Source organism: Caretta caretta, chromosome 14, assembly GCF_965140235.1.
Source record: "Caretta caretta isolate rCarCar2 chromosome 14, rCarCar1.hap1, whole genome shotgun sequence".
Taxonomy (NCBI): Eukaryota; Metazoa; Chordata; order Testudines; family Cheloniidae; genus Caretta; species Caretta caretta.
In genome coordinates, this window is record NC_134219.1 from 32,350,664 (window position 1) to 32,375,844 (window position 25,181).

At 48.1% G+C, this 25,181-nt stretch overlaps 1 protein-coding gene across 1 annotated transcript in view; it reads left to right on the plus strand.

The window, feature by feature from the left end:
* Positions 1–24,896, plus strand: part of LOC125629145 (uncharacterized) — a 57,824-nt gene extending 32,928 nt beyond the window's left edge. The window contains 1 exon segment of the mRNA XM_048834448.2: positions 20,435–24,896. Coding sequence (XP_048690405.2) covers positions 20,435–21,460 — 1,026 coding nt within the window. The 3' untranslated portion in view covers positions 21,461–24,896.
* The last annotated feature ends 285 nt before the right edge of the window (positions 24,897–25,181 follow it).

Sequence of the window (25,181 nt, forward strand, 5' to 3'; positions counted from 1 at the left end):
AATGTTCTCCAGCAGAGCTGTTTGCCCCTATCTGAAGGGTATAGTCCAGCATCCTTTCCTGCCTATCCTCTCCTTTGTCCAGGATCTCCCTTGGGAGCCTCTCTTTCTGCTGCAGAGACCTCCCTCTGCTCTTCTGTCTTCTTGGTAGGATACAGTCATGAGGTCTGTGAACATGTCCTCCCTTGCTCTCTTTTTTTTCCTTCAGAAGTGTGCCTGGGTTCTGAGGGGAATCACCACCAGTGCCCTCACTTCCTGTTCCTGTGCCTCAGGGCTCAGTGTACTGAAGAGAGATTGGCTGTATGGTGCAATCACCTCCTGTTTTGTGTCCTAGGCTTGGGTGCCTTCCATGCTCAGCTCCATACTGTTCTGAACCCCATGATAGGGTTTGATGGTGGCGTCCATTTCAAAAATCTGGCCCTGCTGTTCATATAGGGCAGGCCCTGGGAGCATGGGTGCAGGTCCCGTTTTCATCCCTTGTGTTCCCACAGCTCTGCTGAAGCTCCTTTGACTTGGCACAGTGCTGGGCCATGTCTTGGGACTGACCTGTCTCCTGCAAGGGCTCTGCCAGTTGAGATGAGTAAATAAGGGATTTTTCAGTTTGAAAATTTGACAGAAAGTTTGGTTTTGGGTTGAATGGAATGTTTTTGAAATTTCTGGCAAATTGAAACATCAAAGTGTTTTTGAGCCGAGTCAAAATGAAACATTCTGTTTCGACATGACCTGAAAGTTTTCATTTTGGTTTTGACAAAACCCCAGGGAAGACCTGATTAACAAAATGGCTGAGGGGACACAGTGAAGGCAGCCTCCCTTATAACCTTTCAGCAAGTGGTTAGGGACCTCCCCAGATATGTGGTTTCAATTCCCCCCTCTGCCTGATATGGAGCAGAGATCTGAATTTGGGGGTCTCATACTGCAGGAGCGTGCTCTACCCACTGGCTAAGAGAGAGTCTGATGTGAGGCTTTCTCAGTCTCTCCTGCTGAAGCTATTCCCTTTTTATCAATAAGTAAGTAGCCATTGGAGCAGGGACTTAAACTGGCATTGGCCGCACCCTTAGGTGAGTGTCCTAACCACTACCCTATAGAATCATTCTGGGCACTTCCCTGTGCCCAAAAGCTAAACAAAAATTGTCAGGCCAGGTTGAAACAAAAAGTTTCAACATTTCTAAAATTTTGATGTTTTGGTTCAGCCAAAACTATTTGAGACTGAGTTGGGGTCAACCAAAACTGCATTATTGGGGTGAGTAAATTGTTTGCATTCCCCCACTAAAATTGCCCAATTGTATCTGCCAGGCATCCATAGATCCTGGCATTCCAGAGACACTCATTCAGATGGGACTGAACATGTCTTCTCCTCAGAGGGCAAGGTCATGCAGGGCCTGAGACAGGACCATGTGGAAGCATGGGGCATAGCTGCTATCATGGAAAGTTGACTCGGGTGTGTGAACATGGCAATCACAAAGGGGCACACCTGCCTATGTGCTAGCATTTACATAGGAAAGTGACATCCAGCCAAGATGACCCTGGAGCAGTAGAGGGCACATAAATTAAGAGATTGGCTGTTCCAGTGCGATACAATGCAGTATGGAAGAGCAGCTGGAGGACCTCTGGAAGACAAACTGTTAATCAAAAATATGGATGTGTCCATGCAAACCTTAATACTGATATAAATCATTCCAGAATAGAATTATGGCACTTCTAAAGAGTGTTAATTAAATTGGAGAAGTCATTCAATATATAGATTAGATAGGGGTGTATGGGGATAGATAGGTTAGATGGGGGGGGAGGTATGGGGAGAGAGAGAGAGATTAGATTTGGTGGAAAAATGTGTTTATACAAAAACTAGTTTTATGTAAAATTTTGCCACATAGATCAGGGCTTATTGATGGGATTCCCCATTTGTCTCCATCCTGTCTGTATCACTCAGTCAAAAGAGGATTCTTCATTACTGCCAGGGCCACATGTTTTCTGCAATTTCTTGGCTGCAGATTAAGCAGCAGAATCCACCCACCGTTAAAGTAATTCTGCTCCAGAATCTAAACTGTCCTTTAAAATAAATTCTGTGGCAAGCTCTTACAACTGCAAAGAACATCTTAAAAATGTGGATTGAGTGTAACTGATGCAGGTGTGTCTGCCTAAGTTCACAGACAGCTGACACAATAGCACTGAGCACTGGGGACTGTCCCCATCCATGCCAATAATCCCTGATGATGACATTTACATTGTTAACAGCTCATCATTAACATTAATCTGCATCTCCATTGCTGCTGGATGCAGGGTTAGAGATTTGGCATGGGGGGATAAAAGAGGACAGGGAGCGAACGGGTTTCTGCCCAGATTGTTGGGGTCGTGTGTTGGGGCAGCTGCCCCACACTGGTATGTAAGGGGCTAAAGCAACCCTGGGGAGGCTCTGTGGGCGGTAGCCAATAAGGAAAAGGCTTGTAGTGCCAGCTAATTAGGAGAAGGTTTATTGGAGGAGCCAATCAGGGCCAGGTTGGCCTATATAAGAAGGGGCTGCTGAGTAGAGTAGAGGCAGTCACTCCCTGGAGTTTGAGGGAGGAAGGCTGGTTGCTTAGAGAGCTGGAGTGCTATGGACAGAACAGTGATTGGTAGGGTTACAGAGTAGGAGGAAGCTCCAGGCTGATGGTTGCTAGACTGAGGCCCTGATACAAGGGCAGTGGAGAGGTGCTGGGGCTAGGGGGAAGTAGCCCAGGGAAGGAGATGGTGGAGTTGGAGGAGGGACAGTATGTGGCTGTTGGCTATAGGGTCCCTGGGATGGGGCCTTGAGTAGTAGGTTGGCCTGCCCCTCTCCCCCCCTACTGGCTACTGAGGGAAGTGGCCAGTGCATTAACTGTAGTCTGCCACTGAGATGAGTGGCTAGAACAGGGACTGCAGATTGCCAATGAGGCATGTGGTAGGACTGAGGACTATCTGTCCCCTGGAAGCAGGGAAAGAACTGAGTGGAGCATAGCTGGAGGGCTTTATCCAGAACAGAACAAAGTGGTCTGGGGAGTGACGTGGGTCCTGAATGCAGAGACAGGAGTGACAAGGGGTGCGACACCACCTGAGGAGGGTGCACTGGTAACCCTGAGCTAATTCCTAGGACAGCCAGCAGAAGGCACCGTGGTGATGAGTCAAACCCCATTACAGGTAGAGAACCATATCCTTACACCCCCAAGAGAGTCCTGCCCCCTCTGAACTTGCCCACAAGGGAGATGGAAATGGGAGATGCATTTACAACCCTGTCTCCTTGGTCCCCAAACTGCTTCCTAACCTTTCCCTTGGGGAGATAGTTCCCTGCCCAGAGATCTTGCTGCCAGATCCCCTTCTGGATCTAGCAAGGCTCAGTCCCCTCACCACTGTCCATTCTGCAGCTGGAGACACAACATGGGCTGGAACGTAAGCAAAACAAAAAGGCTACCCAGCTGTATGTCTCCTTCCCATCAGATGGGAGCAGCACCATCTCCCAGCCCTCCCACTGCCCAGCACCACCTGGGTGGGGAGCAGTGGCCTGGACTTGAATATACCACCCTGGTGCTTCTGACTCTATATCGACACCCTACTGAAGGGCTCCATTTGATTTCCAAACTGCTCCCTGGGACTGTCCGGAGCTCGCTCTGCTGGCAGCAACATTCACTGGAGCAATGAACCTGTCTGCTCACAGGCAGAACTTTCACAGGAGCTAGCCCCAGGCTAGGGCACCCCTGCAGGAAGTGAGGATGCTGTGTGCACTGAGTGTCTGCTTCCTGGGAGGCTGTTTGGAACATTGCCATCAGCCAGGTTTCACTCCCTGGCAGAGGAAGCTCGAGGAAAGGATGGCCTAGTGGCTGTGGGGTTGGACTGGGCCTCATGTCCATCAGGAACAGTCAACATGGATTCACCGAGGGCAAGTCATGCCTGACCAACCTGATTGCTTTTTATGATGAGATAATTGGCTCTGTGGATATGGGGAAAGCAGTGGATGTGATATACCCTGACTTTAGCAAAGCTTTTGATACAGTCTCCCACAGTATTCTTGCCAGCAAGTTAAAGAAGTATTGACTGGATGAATGGACTATAAGGTGGATAGAAAGCTGGCTAGATCGTTGGGCTCAAGGGGTAGTAATCAACAGCTTGGTGTCTAGTTGGCAGTCGGTATCAAGCAGAGTGCCCCAGGAGTCGGTCCTGGGGCTCGTTTTGTTCAACATCTTTATTAATCTGGATTGCTCCGTCTGCAAATTTGCAGACAACACTAAGCTGGGGGGAGAGGTAGATACGCTGGAAGGTAGGGATAGGGTCCAGAGTGACCTAAACAAATTAGAGGATTGGGCCAAAAGAAATCGGATGAGGTTTAACAAGGACAAGTGCAGAGTCCTGCACTTAGGATGGAAGAATCCCATGCACCACTACAGGTTGGGGACTGAGTGGCTAAGCGGCAGTTGTGCAGAAAAGAACCTGGGGATTACAGTGGATGAGAAGCTGGATATGAGTCAACAGTGTGGCCTTGTTGCCAAGAAGGCTAACTGTATATTGGGCTGGATTAGTAGGAACATTGCCAGCAGATCGAGGGAAGTGATTATTCCACAGTGGTTTTGAAGGCCCGGCTTGACAAAGCCCTGGCTGGGATGATTTAGTTGGGGTTGGTCCTGCTTTGAGATGACCTCCTGAGGTCTCTTCCAGCCCTAATCTTCTATGATTCTATGAGCCCCCCGCCAGTCATTGAATGTCTCACCAGCATTCCTTTTGCTTTGTAACTAAATTCACTGATGTGAACAGGCCATCGCTCTGGTGGCATCAGCAGAGCTGGGCGGACTTACACCAGATGGATATCTGGTCATTTTGGTTTGTAATCACCACCGCGGGGATGTAAAACAAAGCCATTGTGTCCATTACACCCCAGCTCTAGGGCCAGTTCCCTCTGGCAGCTCCTGGGGCTGTCTCCGCCTCCTTACCAGCCCTCACAGCCCTGCCCATCATTTCTCTGCCACCCACCATGACCGCCTTGGTAGGTCCATGTCCAGCTGTGAGAGCACCCCCTCCCCCCGCTAGTTCCCTGCCTGGCACCCCCATTCTCCTTAGGGGCAGCCTGGACACCCAGCAGTGTCTCTCCCCCCCCCCCAACACAGAAGGTGGGGATGAGGAGACTCTAGGAGACACAGGGGGTAACTTTAGGGCTGTGGATTGTTCCCTCGGGGACCACAATATAAATAGCTGCAGGGCTGGTGGGTCCAGGCCATGGTCCCACAGCAGGAGCAGGTTCCTTTAGGGCTTGGTGAGCCTCTGTCTGGCTCATTTGCCCAGGAGGTTTCTGTTTGTTGAGGCAGGAGGGAAGGAATCAGACCAGGTCCCCCCATGTGCTGTTTCTGTCCCCTGGGGAACCCCGGGGGGGGACTGCATTCCCAGTGGTCACTAGAGGGCCCTGGCTAGTGCGGGGTGGCAGCGGCTGCTGTTCCTGCTCCTCTCTGCCTCTAACTCTTTGTCCACGCAGGAGATCTGAAATTTTAACTTCCTGGGTTGTGATCTCAGGCTGCTGCCGCCTCCATTGTGAGCCGGGAGCCCAGGCTGAGCTGCTGCCATTCCCCAGTGGGGTGTGTGCAGGGAGAGCCCTTCCATAGCACCCCTCTGTGCCCAGCTGGGGAGACTTTCTCTGGGGGCTGGAGGCAGCCTCATGCTCTGCTGACACCAGCCGCTGAGCCAAGTGGCTCTGCACCAATGGCCCCTCCTCGTCCCAGCTCTTCTCCCGGAGGGGCAGGGGTCTGCGAGTCCCAGAGCTGCTGCCCTCCCTGACTTCCATCCCCGCCCAACGCCCCGCTACCGGGCCAGGGATGGAGTCTTCCAGCCTGAGGGGAGAGGGGACAGGAGAGAGACGGGTGTGTGTGTGTCAGGGTTCCCTCCCCACTCTGAACTCTGGGGTACAGATGTGGGGACCCACATGAAAGACCCCCTAAGCTTATTTCTACCAGCTTACATCAAAAACTTCCCCAAGACGCAAGTTCTTCCTTGTCCTTGGATGGTATCACTGCCACCACCAAGTGAGTTAGACAAAGATTTAGGAAAAGGACCACTTGGAGTTCCTGTTTCCCCAAAATATCCCCCCAAACCCCTTCACCCCCTTTCCTGGGGAGGCTTGAGAATAATACACCAACCAAATAGGTAAACAAGATGAGCAGAGACCAGGCCCTTGGGTTTTTAGGACACTAAAAACCAATTTGGTTCTTAAAATAATTACTTTTTTTCTTTATTATAACATTCCTTTTTGGTGATTGACCAGTGGCTTTCCCTCTCAGACGTGTTTCTCAGCAAAAAACTGACAGGATGGAATTCTTGATCTGGTCCTTCCTGCATTAAAACTGCTCCCACACCATGCTCAGATGCATCTGTGGTTACTAGGAAAGGTTTGTCAAAGTCTGGGGCCCTTAGCACATGGTCAGACATGAATGTTGCTTTAAGCTGGTTAAAGGCCTTTTGACACTCTTCAATCCACTGAACTGCATTTGGCTGTTTCTCTTTGGTTAGGTCTGTCAGTGGAGCGGCAATTTGGCTGTATTGCAGTACAAATTGCCTGTAATATCCAGCCAAGCCTAAGAAGGATTGGACCTGTTTCTTTGACTTTGGGACAGGCCACTTTTGGATAGCATCCCCTTTGGCCTGTAGGGGGTTGATAGTTCCTTGACCCACCTGGTGTACAAGGTAAGTTACTCTGTTTAGGCCTATTTGACGCTTTTTAGCCTTAACAGTTAGTCCTGCCTCCCTTATGCGCTCGAAGACTTTTTGTAGATGTTCCAGGTGTTCTGCCCATGAATCAGAAAAGATGGTCACATCATCAAGGTAGGTGACTGCAGATTCTCCCAATCCTGCTAGGAGACAATCTACAAACTTCTGGAAGGTGGCGAGTGCATTTTGCCCCAAAGGGGAACACATTAAATTCATACAGCCCTACATGGATAATGAAGGCTGACCTTTCCTTGGCAGATTCATCTAGCGGTACCTGCCAATACCCCTTGGTTAAGTCCAAGGTAGAGATGAACTGGGCCCGTCCCAGTTTCTCTAATAGTTCATCTGTGTGTGGCATTGGATAGTTGTCTGGGCGAGTTACAGCATTTAGCTTACAGTAGTCCACGCAAAAGTGTATTTCCCTATCCAATTTGGAAACTAGAACCACTGGAGATGCCCATGCACTGTTAGAGGGGCGGATTACCCCCATCTTTAGCATGTCCTGGATCTCCCGTTCTATAGCAGTTTTGGCTTGAGGAGACCCCTGGTAAGGTTGGGCTCTAATTGGGCGAGCATTACCTGTGTCAATGGAGTGGTACTCCCGTTTGGTCCGTCCTGAGGTGGCTGATAACATCGGCGTAAAGCTAGTGCACAGCTCCTTGATCTGCTGTCACTGTATACATCCAAGAGTCATTGAGAGGTTCACCTCTTCCACGCTCCTGTCAGTTTTTCCTTCATAGTAGACCCCTTCAGGCCACTCAGCGTCATCTCCTCCCTGGGCTGTAAACTGACAAACACTTTTAATTCTCTGGAATAAAAGGGCTTTAGAAAATTAACATGGTACGCTTTAGGTTTGAGGTGGGGGATGCTATGAGATAGTTAACTGCTCCCAGGTGCTCTTGGACCATAAATGGCCCATCCCACGACACTTCTATCTTACTGGCCTGGAGTGCCTTAAAGACCATGACCCCGATCCCCTACTTTGAAGGAATGCTCTCTGGCATGTTTATCATACCAGGCCTTTTGCTCTTCCTGAGCATCTTTTAGGTTTTCTCTACCTAGGGCTAAAGAGTCTCAGAGGGTGTTTTGCAGGTTGTTTACAAAGTCCAGAATATTAGTTCCTGGAGAAGGCGTAAACCCCTCCCATTGTTGCTTCACCAACTGTAATGGCCCCTTAACCTTGTGGCCATATACAAGTTCAAATGGTGAAAACCCTAAACTGGGATGTGGTATAGCCCTGTAGGCAAGGAGCAACTGCTGCAACACAAGGTCCCAATTGTTGGAGTGCTCATTTACAAATTTACATATCATGGCCCTCAAAGTTCCACTAAACTTCTCCACCAGGCCATTTGTTTGGTGGTGGTAAGGGGTGGCAACCAAGTGGTTCACTCCATGAGCTTCCCACAGGCTTTTCATGGTCCCTGCCACAAAATTAGTTCCTGAATCTGTAAGGATGTCGGAGGGCCAACCTACCCTGGCAAAAATATCTGTTAATGCCTAGCACACACTTTTAGCCCTGGTGTTGCTTAGAGCTAATGCTTCCAGCCATCAGGTGCCAAAATCCATGAAAGTCAGTATGTACTGCTTTCCTCTTCACGTCTTTTTTGGGAAAGGACCCAGAATATCCACAGCTACTCGCTGAAATAGAACCTCAACTATGGGGAATGGCTGGAGAGGGGCTTTGACCTGGTCTTGGGGTTTTCCCACTCTTTGGCATACCTCACAAGACCGGACATAGGCAGAAACATCCTTGCCCATTCCCCCCTTACCCCCCACCCCCCCGTGGAATGACTTCCCCAAATGGTCTTTGGTCCTGTTCACCCCAGCATGGCCACTAAGATGATCGTGGGCTAAGCTCAAGAGCTTTACCAGGTACTTAGTTGGAACTGCCAACTGTCTCTGAGGATGCCAGTTTTCCTGGTGCCCACCAGAAAGAGTTTCCTTGTATAAAAGTCCTCTTTCTACAACAACCCGGGATCAATTAAAAGAGTTGAGAGGCGGTGGGTTGCTCCGTGCCATGGTCCAAACTCGCTGGAGGCTTTCATCTGCTTCCTGCTCTGCCTGGAACTGTTCTCTTGATGCTGGAGACATCAGTTCCTGACTGCATTGTGGACTTGGGCTTGGTCCCTCTGGAAGCAATGTTGGTGATTGGGCTGTTTCCATTGACAGTGAACTGCTCTCCGTTGGTGCACTATGTTGTATTTCAGGCTCTGGCTGAACCTCTTGCACAGGGTTAGCTGCTGCTGCCAGGGCAGGCTCGGTACTGGCCTCTGGCGTTGGGAGTTGTAGATGGGGTTGCAAGCGCTGGATTCAGTGCTGGCAATGGTTCTGGTGCTGGTTGCAGCAGTTCTGCAGAAAAGGACCTAGGGGTTATAGTGGACAAGAAGCTGGATATGAGTCAACAGTGTGTCCTTGTTGCCAAGAAGGCTAATGGCATTTTAGGGGCATTGCTAGCAGATTGAGGGATGTGATCATTCCCCTCTATTCAGCATTGGTGAGGCCTCATCTGGAGTACTGTGTCCAGTTTTGGGCCCCACACTACAAGAAGGATGTGAAAACATTGAAAAACATCCAGCGGAGAGCAACAAAAATGATTAGGGGACTGGAACACATGAGTTATGAGGAGAGGCTGAGGGAACTGGGATTGTTTAGTCTGTGGAAGAGAAGAATGAGGGGGGATTTGATAGCTGCTTTCAACTACCTGAAAGGGGGTTCCGAAGAGGATGGATCTAGACTGTTCTCAGTCATAGCAGATGACAGAACGAGGAGTAATGGTCTCCAGTTGCACTGTGGGAGGTTTAGGTTGGATATTAGGAAAAACTTTTTCCACTAGGAGGGTGGTGAAGCACTGGAATGCGTTACCTAGGGAGGTATTGGAACCTCTTTCCTTAGAGGTTTAAGGTCAGGCTTGACAAAGCCCTGGCTGGGATGATTTAGTTGGGGGTTGGACTAGATGACCTCCTGTGGTCCCTTCCAACCCTGATATTCTATGATTCGAAGTGCTACAGGTTTGAGTAAAAAGAAAAGGAGTACTTGTGGCACCTTAGAGACTAACCAATTTAATTGAGCATAAGCTTTCGTGAGCTACAGCTCACTTCATCGGATGTATACTGTGGAAAATATAGAAGATGGTTTTTATACACACAGACCATGAAAAAATGGGTGTTTATCACTTCAAAAGGTTTTCTCTCCCCCCCCACCCCACTCTCCTGCTGGTAATAGCTTATCTAAAGTGATCACTCTCCTTACAATGTGTATGATAATCAAGGTGGGCCATTTCCAGCACAAATACACGTTTTCTCCCCCCCCCCCCATCCTCCTGTTGGTAATTCATAAACCAGTCGGAGAACACTTCAATCTCTCTGGTCACTCGATTTCTGATCTCAAAGTGACTGTCCTTCAACAAAAAAACTTCAAAAACAGATTCCAACAAGAGACTGCTGAATTGGAATTTGCAAATTTAATTGTATCCAATTGTATCCATAGTAGGGAGGTATAAATACACAGCATATGAAAAGATGGGAGTTGCCTTACTAAATGTAGGCCATTTGAAATGGGCCACCTTGTTTACATTGGCCTCATTAGCACTATGAAAGTGATTTCCACCCCTTCTTTTCAACTGTTAATAAGCCAATTCAATTAAGGTGGAAGTGGGCTGTTAGCACTGACCCCCACCCCTCCCCCACTTGGTAAGGCAGGGAGGTGGAGTACCTGTGCCCATTGGCGTAAGTAATGTCTTCACTGCAGTAATTCAGCTGCACAGTCTGTTAAGTGTAGACAAGCCCTAAGTGAGTAAACAACTCTTGTCAAATGGGGAGGAATCTGTATGTATACAGAAGGGAGATTTATTCAAGCGCTACCCTACACACATATACCTCAACACAATTTTTTTCCAGTCTATAGAGAGAAGAGTGTCTGACCTAGTAAGTCTGTACCTGTCATATATAAAGTTTACAGCCAAAATGTTTAACATGTTAGAGCTATTGAAAATCTGAGAACTTTTTAAAGTGATGAAATTTTGCTTAAATTTCCCCCCCCCCCCCGCCCCCCAGTTCAGCCCCTTCTCAAAAACAGGCTAAGTGTTGTTTACTGAAAAGTTTCTAAAACAAATTCACCCATCAACAGAAATTGTCAACCTTAAAGATGAACATAAAATTTGCCAGACTGGATCAGACCCAAGGTCCATCTAGTAATTCTGAGCATGTTATAAGCAAAGGAACTGGTCCCTTTAGGCTGAAGTTGTGCAGTCAAAGAGCAGAATCTAAGCAGCTGCTTTGGGGGATCCCCCGATACTGTCTTTGTCTAACTCACTTGGTGGTGGCAACGATACTATCCAAGAACAAGGAAGAACTTGTACCTTGGGGAAGTTTTTAACCTAAACTGGTAGAAATAAACTTAGGCAGTCTTTCATGTGGGTCCCCACATCTGTACCCCAGAGTTCAGAGTGGGGAGGGAACCCTGACATAGTGGCAGTGTGGTGGGATCATTTTGAACCAGAGCACAGGTTTTTAAAAGAAAACATTTTTTCTTTTGGCTGATTGAAAACCAGGGAGGTTTTTTTTTGTTTTGTTTTTAAACTGAGAGCAGCTGGAAATCCCCCCCTCCCCCCACTTTGCCTGGAGGCAGAGGAGTTGAGTTACAGCAAGGGAATTCACAAGCTGTTGGGGTGTTTTTTGGTGTCGTCCCCCCCTTTCTAGCTCTGGGGTTAGGCTAGGCTAACCGCAGGGAGGCTAGGATGACAGAAAGTGAGGTCCAAAAGAAACTAGAATTAGCCAGATTGGAAGCTGAAGAGAGACAGAAAGAACATGAATGACAAATGGCCTTAAAGCGCTTGGAGTTGGAAGCGGAGGAGAGGAAACAGGCAAAACACTTGGAGATGGAAATGGAGACAAAATGTTTGAGGCAGAGGCGAAACATTTGGATACAGAATTAGAGCTGAAGCACTTAGATATGGAAAGTGCTAAGCTGGGTCTACCAGATAACCCTGACAATCCTTCTCCAGGTACCGCTCCCCATTCCAAAAAATTCCCCACCTACAAGGTAGGTGATGATACAGAGGCCTTCTTAGAAAATTTCAAAAGGGCCTGCCTTGGGTACAGCATCTCCACAGACTGGTATATGGTGGAACTGAGGCTGCAGCTCAGTGGACCCTTAGCAGAGGTGGCAGCTAAAATGCCTAAGGAACACATGAACAGCTACGAACTTTTTTTAAAAAAAGGCCAGAATTAGAATGGGGCTAACACCCGGGCATGCCCGTTGGCTGCTCAGAGCCCTAAGGTGGAAACCAGACATGACATTTTCCCCGACACGCCTACCACATTGTAAAAAAAATTGGGATGCCTGGATATCAGGAGCAAGCGTTTAAATCTCTGGAAGATCTGTCCTTCCTAATGCAAATGGAGCAGTTCTTAGGGGGTGTTCCTGAGGAAATAGAAAGGCACATCCTAGATGGGAAGCCCAAAACTGTAATTGAGGCGTGGGAGATGAAACCAAATGGGTGGAAGTGGTGGATGACTCATGAGCTAAAAGCCATATGCTTGTTAGCTAAGGCTGTAGAGCAGACTCATTAATCTCTCTAAGTGGTCTTGGTGCCACTAGATGGGACAGAACCCCACACCCAGGAGATATGTGGGTTACATAGACAAGCCCCTTAGGCTATGTCTACACTAGCATTTTTGTTGGTAGAACTTTTGTTGATCAGATGTGCGGAAACCTCTTCCTCACCACCCCCCTCCAGGACAGACATAAGTTTCGCTGACAAAAGCACCAGTGTGGATAGCGCTATGTCAGCGAAAGATGCTCTCCCACCATCATAGCTACCGTGGCTTGTTAAGGGTGGTTTAATTATGCCGGTGGGAGACCTTAAAGTGGCATCACTATAGCAGTACAGCTGTGCCACTGTAAGGTCAGTAATGTAGACATAGCCTTATAGGCTTGTCTTTGCCATCTGTGTGGTCCCATTGACTTGATTGAATCTGTTTCAGTGGAGCTGGGTCTGTGGTGTAATTTAGTGATTATAACCAGGATTTTTAAATATAGGAGCCTAACGTTAATTTTCTAAATCCCCTGTCAGGCTGCTGAATAAATGGCCTGATGATAGCAGTGCTGACCACTCACAACCAAACCCCAGGGCTGCAGACTCAGCATTTTTGGAACTCCAACTGCTTATTGAGAGACATGAATGTGGGTTTGGGACCTAACTTTAGGTTGCTCTTTATGAAAATCTTGGCTGAATCATTTCCTCAGCATGGCAGAGTCTAGAGCATCTGTGTGCAGGGAAAGAACCTGGGGGGAATCAGAGTGTGAAATGGACCAAAGCCCCAGTCTCCCTTCTCACCTTGACAGGCTGCAGAATAATGGTCCAGATCATCCCATACCCCAGAGGAATGGGAAAAAGAAGTGCTTGCAGCAGAGCTCCTGATCCTTGAGGAAGAGGCTGTGTAAGAGAGGAACAGGGGTCAGAGAGCCCTCTACAGGGATGACATGCAGGAGAATTATGGGACTGTGACCTCGCTAGGTAAGGGATTTCTGTCCCCTCAGGTATGAAAAGCTGTGGAGTCTGAAGCTTCTGTGCAGGGTTCCTTGTGGGTTTCCTGGATTTCAGGAGAATCAGCCTCTCTAATCCCCAGAACCTACGAGTCCCCTCCACATCCCTCCCACGGGACAGGAGACTAACTTGCAAGTGTAGCCATGCCCTTAGAGCACATTAAAGCAGCCCCAGGCGCCCTGACTAATGACGCATCCACACTGGCAAGGCACGTAGAGTGCCTGGACTCCATGGCTTGAGTGCTCATGGTAATCCACCTCGACAAGAAGCTTACCGCTCCCCGGCTGGAGTGCCAGTGTGGATGCCCTGTTCTATTAATGCGCTCTGATCAGCCTCCAGAAGTGTCCCACAATGCCTGTTCTAGCCACTCTGGTCATCACTTTGAACTCTACTGCCCTGCCCTCAGGTGACCAACCGTCAGACCCGCCCTTTAAATTCTCTGGGAGTTTTGAAAATCCCCTTCCTGTTTGCTCAACAAGGCACAGAGTGCTCTCAGTGACTCTTTCCAGGTGACCATGCCTCCACACGCCAGGTGATCCCCAATATGGAGCAATGGCAAGGTGCTGGACCTCATCAGTGTTTAGGGGAAGGAAGCTGTCCAGTCCCAGCTGCACTCCAGCCATAGGAATTGCAATATCTTCGGGCAGATATCAAGGGACATGATGGAAAAGGGACATAACCAGGACGCACTGCAGTGCAGGGTTAAAGTGAAGGACCTGTGGAATGCCTATCACAAGGCACAGGAGGCAAACCGCCGCTCTGGTGCTGCCCCTGTGACCTGCTGTTTCTACAAAGAGCTGGACGCAATACTTGAGGGCGACCCCACCTCCACTCTGAAGACCATCATGGACACTTCAGAGCCCAGCGAGGGTGCTGAGGAGGAGGGAGACAGCCCTGCATCCCTAGATGTAGGCAGCCAGGAGCTGTTCTCAAGCCAGGAGGAAGGTAGCCAGTCGCAGCGGCTGGTGCTTGGGGAAGAACAAAAACACCAGAAGAGGTGCCCAGTAAGCAGCTTTTATTTTGGGAAGGAAGTTGTTCAGCGCGGGCTCTTGGGGCGAGGAGGGTTAGGGCTGCATGCATGCCTAGATGTGGAACAGGGCGTTGGTGTGCTCTTTCACATCACAGTAATTGGTCTCGGTGATCTCTTCAAAGGTCTCACACAGAAGCTGGGCCGGTTCCTTGGCAGACCTACTGTGCTCCTTGTCCCAGTAAGGCTAACATGTCCATGCCACTGTGCCGTGAGGGGGACCATTGCTGCACACAGGCAAGCTGCATATGGGCCAAGTCGGAAGCCGCATTGTGGTAGAAGACCCTCCCTTGCTTCCCAGGTCACCCTCAGCAGTAAGATGTCTTTCAGGATGAACTCCTGTGGAAAATGTGGGGACAGCGTTCAGTATAGGGGCGCTCTGCAGCTGTTGGCTCTCCCCAAGGCACAGAACAGAGGACAGTACGGCCATGAAACAATCAGTCCCCCTTGCCCCTGTGCTTACTCACCATTTTGGAGCTCCTGTGGGTTATGTGCGATCACTTTGGGATGGGCAATTTCTGCTATTGTGTAGACTGTGCTTGTCTACTTTAAGTACGGCCGAATCATTGCTCTGTCTGGTGTGAACAATGCTGCTTCTGTTAAGTGTTGCATTTTGGCTTTACAGATGCAGCCTTGAGCTTTCAGCCATCCTTGTTATCACTGGCCGAAAGACTCTAAAGAATCAGGAAGCGGCCATGTAGAAGCAAAGAGGACGTGCTGCATGAAGTAATGCAGCAGTCCCTTAATGAAAATCAAAAAGTGCATGATGGCAGGAGAGTGAAAGGAGGGTCTGCCAGCAGAATGTGGATTGCTGGCACGAAAGCACAGAGCGGCTGCTAAACATTATGGAGAGCCAAGCGGACTTGATACAGGAGCTCATAGCAATGCAGGCAGAGCACTTCCATGCCCGCACCCCCTGCCCCCGCCCCGCAGCCCTTGTCCCAAAACTCTTTCCCTTGTGCCCCTATGTCACCTCCAACCCACTTTCTCCCACATCCAGGTTCTTATCACCACCAGCCACTTCCAGCAGCCGTAGCTTCACCACCCAGCCCTGCAAATTACCTACTGCCCTCAACTCCCATCACCATGCATTTTAGCCAGCCAGAAGTGCAGCACTCATTGCACACCACTCGAAACAGGAAGGCTGAGTATGATAACAGGACACATGCAAATCTGTGAGTGTACCGTTCCCCATCCGACCCCCTTGCCCTTTCTGTTTCCCAAGCAGTTGTTTTTCTTTTCAATAAATGAATTTTCTTTTAAATAAATGGCTTTTTTGGCTTTGAAACCATTCTTTACTATGGAAAGCAACAGGCGCTGCAAGTCAGTGTAGCAAACACAGATTCCTACTAACATTAGAACCACTGCACTTCACTCCCATGTAGGGCACCAAACATTACTAGTGGCTTTGAGCCTCAAATTGCTCCCTCAAGGCATCCTTAATCCTTACAGCCCCATGCTGGGCCCCTCTAATAGCCCTGCTTTCTGGCTGTTCAAATTCAGTCTCCAGGTGTTGAACCTCTAAGGTCCATGCCTGAGTGAATCGTTCACCCTTCCCTTCACAAATGTTATGGAGGGCACAGCACACGGATATAACCGTGGGGATGTTGTCATTGGCCAGGTCCAGCTTCCCATACAGACAGCACCAGCGGCCCTTTAAATGGCCAAAAGCACACTCCACAGTCATTCTGCGCTGACTCAACCTGCTGTTGAACCGCTCCTTGCTGCTGTCAAGGCTCCCTGTGTAGGGTTTCAAGAGCCATGGTATTAAAGGGTAAGCGGGGTCTCCAAGGATCACAATGAGCATTTCGACTTCCCCTACAGTGATCTTCTGGTCTGGGAGGAAAGTCCCAGCTTGCAGCTTCCTGAACAGGCCTTGTTCCATGTTCCAAATGATGCGTGCATCATGCACCTTTCTGGACCAGCGTTAATGTCAGTAAAATGCCCACGGTGATCCACAAGCGCCTGGAGTACCATAGAGAAATACCCCTTCCAATTAACATCCTCGGAGGCTAGGTGGGTTGGTGCTAGAATTGGAATATGCATCCCATCTATTGCCCCTCCTCAGTTAGGGAACCCATTTGTGAAAGCCAGCCACAATGGCATGCATGTAACCCAGAGTCATAGAATCATAGAATATAAGGGTTGGAAGGGACCCCAGAAGGTCATCTAGTCCAACCCCCTGCTCGAAGCAGGACCAAATCCCAGTTAAATCATCCCAGCCAGGGCTTTGTCAAGCCTGACCTTAAAAACCTCTAAGGAAGGAGATTCTACCACCTCCGTAGGTGACGCATTCCAGTGTTTCACCACCCTCTTAGTGAAAAAGTTTTTCCTAATATCCAAGTCCCGGGTCTTCTGAGCAGGATGCAATTAGTGGCCCTGCAAACTTGCATCAACACAATTCCAGTGGTCGACTTTCCCACTCCAAACTGGTTAGCGACCGATCGGTAGCTGTCTGGAGTTGCCAGCTTCCAGACTGCAATAGCCACCTGCTTCTCCACTGGCAGGGCAGCTCTCAGTCTCGTGTTCTTGCGCTGCAGGGTGGGGGCGAGCTCAGCACACAGTCCCATGAAAGTGACTTTTCTCATCTGAAAGTTCTGCAGCCACTGCTCGTCATCCCAGACTTGCGTGACAATGTGATTCCCACCGCTCAGTGCTTGTTTCCCGAGCCCAGAAGCAGCGTTCCACTGTGATGAACATGTCCGTGAATGCCACAAGCAATCTCATGTCGTATGCATTATGTAAGTCAACATCATCGTCGGACTCCTCACTGTCAGTTGGTAGCTTAAGGAGTAACTCGACTGCCATTCATGATGTGCTGGCGAGACCCATCAGCATATTCCTCAGCAGTTCAGGATCCATTCCCGCAGACCGAAAGGGAAGACAGTACAAAAAACGTTGAAAGAGGGTGCCAAATGTGGACAGAAGCACAGGGATTGCTGAGATGCAAAGCGATGCATCGTGGGGCGTTGGGACAGGACCCAGAATGCCCCACCCAAGCCACAATACCAGAATGGGAAGAGGTGCTCTGTGGGATAGCTGCCCATAATGCACCACTCCCAATACCTCTGCGAGTGCCGCAAACGTGGCCACATCAGTGCGCTTGCAGCTGACAGTATGAACACACTGTAGCACTTTCCCTACTGCGCTTTCTGAGGGCTCGTTTAACTCACAGCGCTCTACATCTGCAAACGCAGCCATGCCCTAAGGGATGTTACGATAGCGTAGAGCGTCTCCACCGGATGTGCTGAGGTTGTAGTGGTACAGCTGCAGCACTGTACGTATAGACATGGCCTAAGGGCTGGTCCACATTAGAAAATTAGATCAACCCAGCTACACTGCTCAGGGGTGTGAAAAATTCACACTTCTGAGTGACGTAGTTAAGCCAGCCTAAATCCCCGTGTAGACAGGGCTACTGTAGTGATTCAGTGTAAACATTTAATACAATGATGGGAGGGGTTCTCCCTTCACTATAGTAAATCCAACTCCCCAAGAGGCAGCAGCTAGGTCTGTGGACGATTTCTTCTGTCAACCTAGTGCTGTCTGCTTGGGGACTTAGGTCAGGATAACTGCATTGCTCGGGGTGGGGGAGGGGGAGGAATTGTGCATTTTTCACACTTGTGAGTGAAGTAGCTGGGTCAACCTAAGTAACATATTCCTGTTCTGGCCTGTGTTGTGGAGGCCTATGGGTGGGTGGGGGCACATGTGTGAGGGGGTGCAGAGGTTGTAATCTGTCGTGGAAACTTAGTTGCAAACCACATACCTAGAGAGTGTAGCAACCTGCTCAGTTCCCCCAGGGAATAAATTAGGACTGTTCCCTAGGCAGTGGTTGAATCCTTGCTCCAGACCAGTGTGTCTTGGGATCTTGTATGATTTATAGCCCAGTCCCTGTAAGGTGGGGCTGGGGAGAGGAAGAAGCCTCTCTCGGGGACTACTCATACCCTGGGTCTGGAAGTACACTGACCTTAATGAACAAGATCAACCCTTGTTCCTGTTCCTCCCTACCCCCCTACAGCAGGATTTCCAATTTCCAAACTGGATGTGATCTCCCAGCTGGAACTAGGGGGGAGCCTTGGGTCCTCGATCTCCAGGGCTACAAGAAAAGGGAGATCCCGAGAGATACTGACACAGGTGAGGATTCTGCTAAAATGACATAGTTTTTGTATCCTCATGGCAGACATCACTCTGGGGGTTTCACCGGTTGTGTGTGACCCTGTAGCCCCTACCCTCATCTCTAGTTGGATGGGATGAGGAGGTAGAATTGGTCCCTGGCTCACTCTCTTCTGGGAAAGGGTGTGAGGTAGAAAGAGGTAATTTTAATTGGTGGATGCTAATGCACTTAATTTTAAAAATTATTAAAAATATGTAGAGTTGATAAACAAGCAATGTCAGGTCAGCTTTTACTAATTGCTTGTCTTCTGCCAACTCGGGTGTGGCTCCCACTACTTTTAATCATAGGGGTTCTTTGACATTGTATTAAGAGTTGGGTGAAATCTTGTTATGGGTTGAGTTAAAACTCTATTGAGATTGTAGGGATGAAGTTACCCTTCAGTCAACAGAACTGTAAGCATAAGCCCTACCTAAGACAAAAGGTGCATGTGAACCCAACCAGGAGCGTCTGGCTAAGTATTGTTTTGGGTAGGGGAGTGTGTGTGTAGGAACAAAAATCACACAAGAACAGGCTGAAGTCAGGTCAACACCTAAAACTTAGGTCACCTTAGCTATATTGCTCAGGGATGACAAAAATTTCATGCATTGTGTGATGTAATTATGTTGACCATACATTTTCTCCATATTTAAAGAATGAAGACATTAGTGTGTTTACAAAAGAAATCAATTTCAATCAGGATATTTCTAGAATTCCTTGTGTGGGTTTAACTGAAGTTTTTCTTTGTAAACATGATGGCTATAAAAGACTTGGTTTAGAACTGTGATAGCACATCTTAAGCATTACTTATTTTTGAGGTTTTCTGAATAAAAACATCCTCCTATTCTTTTTCACATCCAGGACTCTTTCTCAGCCATACATATCTGATAAAATCTCTTTTCTGGTGATAAAGATCATATCTATACCACATTGGCATCTTGTACAAGAGGGAAGTGTTCTGTTTCTTCATGAAACACTCTTATGGGTTTGGCTGCTTTTTGACCAAATGGTTTCTAGATTTACAACCTACCATTTGCAGGATATTGTAATTACAGACTCTTAACAAATATTCTCTACAAAGCAGGAATCACAATAACTAACACACATTCATCTTTCAGAGCACGGTAGAAAATAGTGTATAGAACAGGGGTGGGCAAACTTTTTGGCCCGAGGGTCACATCGGGGTGTGAAACTGTATGGAGGGCTGGGTAGGGAAGGCTGTGCCTCCCCAAAGAGCCTGGCCCCACCCTCTATCTGACCCCTCCCACTTCCCACCTCCTGACTGCCCCCCTCAGAAACCCCCACCCATCATAGAATCATAGAATATCAGGGTTGGAAGGGACCTCAGGAGGTCATCTAGTTCAACCCCCTGCTCAAAGCTGGACCAATCCCCAATTTTTGCCCCAGATCCCTAAATGGCCCCCTCAGGGATTGAACTCACAAGCCGGGGTTTAGCAGGCCAATGCTCAAACCACTGAGCTATCCCTCCCCCCTGCTCCTTGTCCCCTGACCGCACCCCCGCTCCCATCCCCAGAACCTCTGCCCTATCCAACCGCCCCCTGTTCCCTGTCCCGACCATCCCCCCTGCCGAACCTCCGCCTCATCCAACCACTCCCTGTCCCCTGACTGCCCCCTGGAACCCTCTCTCCCTTATCCAACCCCCCAGCCCCGGTACCCTTACCATGCTGCTCAGAGCAGCATGTCTGGCAGCCAGCTGCACCAGCCGTGTGGTGGTGTGGCTGTGCGGGAGAGGAGACAGCAGGGGAGTGGCTGGGTTTGAGGGATTCATCTCCTAATATTTCAGTCTCCCCATCAGCTATTTCGGTTGGTTCCCTCCCCTCAATATACTGACTGACTCCTGTCTGGTTTCCCTCTGTCCCAGCAGGTGACTGGACAGTGAGTGAAAAGGAGGGGAGAACTCTCAGCAGGAATGTCCTGAGCCAGTGGAATCACACAGGGTGGTCCCAGGAAGAGGTGAAGTGAACTTTTCTCAGAGTCCTAAGCAGCGAGAAGCCCATGAGAGTCTGCAGGCCAGAGAAGATACAGTGTAAATCCTCTCAAAGGAGCAGAGGATCCTCTCGAAGGAACAAGAAAATCAAAGAAGCTGTTCAACAGAGAATCCCCACTGGAGAGGGACCCTACATGTGCGGAGACTGTGGAAGAAGCTTCCCTTGGAAATCCATTCTTCTTACTCATCAGAGAATCCATACAGGAGAAAAACCCTACAAGTGCCCTGACTGTGAGAAATGCTTCAGCCAGCGCGGAAACCTCATTGCACATCCACACAGAAGAGAAATTCTATACATGCAGTGACTGCGGGGAAAGCTTCAGTCTCAGCTCAGACCTCACAAAACATTAGAGAAACCACATGGGAGAAAAACCCTACACCTGCAGTGAGTGCGGGAAAAGCTTCAGACTCTGCTCCCACCTCCCACCACATCAGGGAATCCACAGGGGAGAGAGACCCTATAAGTATCCCAAGTGTGATAAAAGCTTCAAATGTAGCTCATCGGTTATCAGACACAAGAAAATCCACACAGAGGAGAAGCCCTATAAATGCCCCAACTGCGGGAAAAACTTCAGCCGGAGCTGGTACCTTATTACCCATCAGAGAAGCCACACAGGAGTGAAGCCGCACGCATGCTCCCTGTGTGGGAAAAGCTTCCACCAGAACTCGCACCTTATTTCACACCAGAGAACTCACATGGGGGAGAGCGCCTATAAATGCCACCAGTGTGAGAAAAGCTTCAATCAGAAGTGGAAACTTATTAAACATCAGAGAACCCACATGGGCAAAAAGCCCCACAAATGTCCCGAGTGTGGGAAAAGCTTTGGTCAGCGCTCACACCTGGATTCAAACCAGAGAACCCACACGGGTGAAAAACCCTGTGAATATCCCAAGTGCAGGAAAAGCTTTGGTTGGCACTCCAATCTTATTGCACATCAGAGAGTCCATACAGGAGAGAGATCATATAAATGCCTGACCTGTGGAAAAAGCTTCCAATACAGCTCAGACCTCAGCAAACATCAGAGAAAACACATGGGATAGAAACCCTAAAAATGCAATGAGGGCACATCTCAGAGCAGACTTTAATACATATCAGAGAATCTACACCGGACACAAACCCTAGAGGGGTCCTGGCTAGGGATGGGATGGATAACACCTTTGCCGATTCCCATGAATCTGAGTGTCAGGCCAGGCTGGAGTGGCCAGGTAACAAGGACGTGTAACGGTTATTAAAGCAGAGAATAAAATCACATTCCTGGAAGGGAGTCCAATAGAGCAAGAGACTGAGACGTTGTGATGGGATTTGATTCTCACTTCTCAAGGAAGCTTTGAGTGCCCCCTCTTCAGCTCCTACATTTAAGTTTGGTACTAGAAACCTAGAACAATCTTTACTTTGTAACTTCTGGTTTATTCTTCCCAGTGTGTTATTTAATGGAATTGATACATACAGGAGTAATGTTGGACTCAGGTTCAAAACATCCTATCTTGGGCTCTGAGCACTGAGTCAAGGCGATGGTTTAATTGTGATTTTTCTTGCTTTGAACAAGGAGGAACGAGATAGATCCCAGTTCCTCAAATGCTCAGAGTCCTTTATCTGGAGAGGACAAGTGTGTGAAAATTTATCTTTGTGGGGTGAAATGGGCCTCCAGGAAAGTCTCTTTAAGGGTTTATTTTATACTGTGCAATCTAGCAGCTGAAATTACACTTGGATTCTGCTTTTTATTCCCCTGTAGTTACTATGAATTCACAGATCTAGAAGGTTTAGGTAGATGACTGAGTTACTGATATCTGGATATCTGGATATTAGGGGTCTGGAACACATGAGTTATGAGGAGAGGCTGAGGGAGCTGGGATTGTTTAGCCTGCAGAAGAGAAGAATGAGGGGGGATTTGATAGCTGCTTTCAACTACCTGAAAGGGGGTTCCAAAGAGGATGGCTCTAGACTGTTCTCAATGGTAGCAGATGACAGAACGAGGAGTAATGGTCTCAAGTTGCAGTGGGGGAGGTTTAGATTGGATATTAGGAAAAACTTTTTCACTAAGAGGGTGGTGAAACACTGGAATGCGTTACCTAGGGAGGTGGTAGAATCTCCTTCCTTAGAGGTTTTTAAGGTCAGGCTTGACAAAGCCCTGGCTGGGATGATTTAACTGGGATTTGGTCCTGCTTCGAGCAGGGGGTTGGACTAGATGACCTTCTGGGGTCCCTTCCAACCCTTATATTCTATGATTCTATGATATCTGCCAGTCAAGTTACATACATACACTGTCATGGGTCTGCAGTTCTCCTTTTCAATACATGTATACACTACAGAGCCCCCGTAATGAGTAGGTGAACTGCATGTCCCGTTTACTTGTTCCTATTCCATAACAACAGCCATGCTAGGTCAGACCAAAGGGGCTGACCACAAGGCTGAGTAATCATCCCTTGTACATTTAGAATCTAGGTCCATTAAATGCACTGTCGTTCCATTGTAATTATCTCGCTGTTTCTTTCTTCTTTTTTTATACAGGCACTTAAAACACACAAAAATATCAGAGTTCACTTCAGAGTCAGGACAGTGAAAAAACATAGAAGCTAATTCTCTGTACTCCAAAAATATCTCATCAACTGAGTTTGGAGCGGGAGTGTTAATATTAAAAGATTCCATTGTAAAGTTAATCGGCTGTTTGTATGAACTAGTGGTAAGGACAGGTGAAATGAAGAACGCAGTGAAATTGAAACCACAGGTTTACATTTGAATTTGAATTTTAGGCTGATAGACTCATTGAAGTTAGGCCATGTCTGCATGGGAAAGAGTTTTCTGGTGTATGTTTTTCTGCTCTAACTGTATCAGTATAACTATCATGAAAGAGTGTATTCACTTCTCTTTGTATATGCCACTTTTAGCTGCTTTCGTTCTGAATTGTTGCTCTTCACTTTAGCCAAAATAACTGTGCAGTATCCTGAGCAGATACCCCAGGACACAATGTTTCACCACTGGGCTCTCTGCATTGTGGGATTTTTTTCATGGTGCATTGTGGGATGCCTACCACAACCAACTGGGACTTGGGGTCAAACTAACAAACTCCTAGGATTCCTCTTCTGGCATCCCATCATTCATCCATTTTTTTTGTCCCTCACCAGTGACATTTTCAAACTGCAGTAAGGCAGCATGAGGAAGCTACTGTTGAGGCCATGGTCCTGACAGTTCCTAATATGAACAGGCTGTTCTGTGTGTACGGGCAGTCATGCAGCTGGACAGCTTCAGATGGGTGGGAGACAGCCAAGGCAATATGGCTAGCAGAGAAGAAAGAAATAGAGCAGTTACTTTTACATGACAGTTTCCTGAGGGGACCACTGAGGGGACTAGTCTGCCAACTAGCACTGGCTGATGGGACGGGATAGCACTGCAGAACAGGGAGGAACAGCCATGGTGGCAGAACCTCAGGATGAAATTCAGCATAGACAAAGGTAAGATGCTGCACTGGGGGAAGAAAAAACAAATATTGAATGGGGAATAACTGGCTTGGCAGCAGCACTGCTGAGAAGGATCTGGGAATTGTGGATCACATCCCCAGCATGAGTCAACAGTGCAACTCTATTGCAAAAAAAGGAAGTCAATTTTAGGTTGCATTAGCAGAGGCTGTTAGGATATAGATATTCAGGCCTGTCTGTAAAGGCCTATCCTCTAAGAATTTAGGTGTATTCTTATCACATAGCTAGTTATAGAGGTATAAAAGAAAGAAACAAAATCACTGTCTGCCAGTGTAAGGGCCTTCTCTTACTGTGACAGTCTGAGGCCCTGTTCTTAGGCTAAGGCCTTTGGCTAAGCAGCAGAAGCAGCCATAAGCTGGGAAGCGAATGGTCACATCCTCACATTCCAAACTAGTCACATTGAAATAAGGCAATCTGGGGCTGTTAGAAAGGTGATCCGATCTATCACCTCTAGAGAAAGGGAAAAGCTAGAGGATGTAAAAGGAAGTTTAGTTTGATAGTTTTCTGTTCGGTAAGAACTCACATCAATAGACACAGCTGGGAAACCCTTATGTCTTTATAGATGTAGTTGTGAAATCCTCACTTCTGTATTGTTTTGTCATTATAGTTCCCACTTTGCTATTGTTTGTCTGTATAATCTCTGTCTGGTTCTGTGATTGTTTGTCTGCTGTATAATTAATTTTGCTGGGTGTAAACTAAGGTGGTGGGATATAATTGGTTACATAATCATATTACAATATGTTAGGAATGGTTAGTTAAATTTCAGGAAAATGATTGGTTAAGGTATAGCTAAGCAGAACTCAGGTTTTACTATATAGTCTGCAGTCAATCAGGAAGTAAGGGGGAGGAGAAATTGGAATCATGTTTTGCTAAGCGGGGGAATGGGAACAGGGACACAGGTGTAAGGCTCTGTGGTGTCAGAGCTGGGAAGGGGGACACTAAGGAAGGAAACTGGAATCATGCTTGCTGGAAGTTCACCCCAATAAACAATGAATTGTTTGCACCTTTGGACTTCGGGTATTGTTGCTCTCTGTTCATGCGAGAAGGACCAGGGAAGTAAGTGGGTGAAGGCATAAGCCCTTTAACAGAGGCATAGCATGCAAGTCACAGGAACCAATAGTACCGCTCTACTCGGCGCTGGTTAGGCCTCACCTGCAGTACTGTGTCCAATTTTGGTTACCAATGTATAAAAAGGATGTATAGAAACTAAAAAGGAATCAGAGGCATGCAACAACAATGATCAAAGGGATAGAATGCAAGTCATATGAGCAAAGGCTGAAGGAACTGG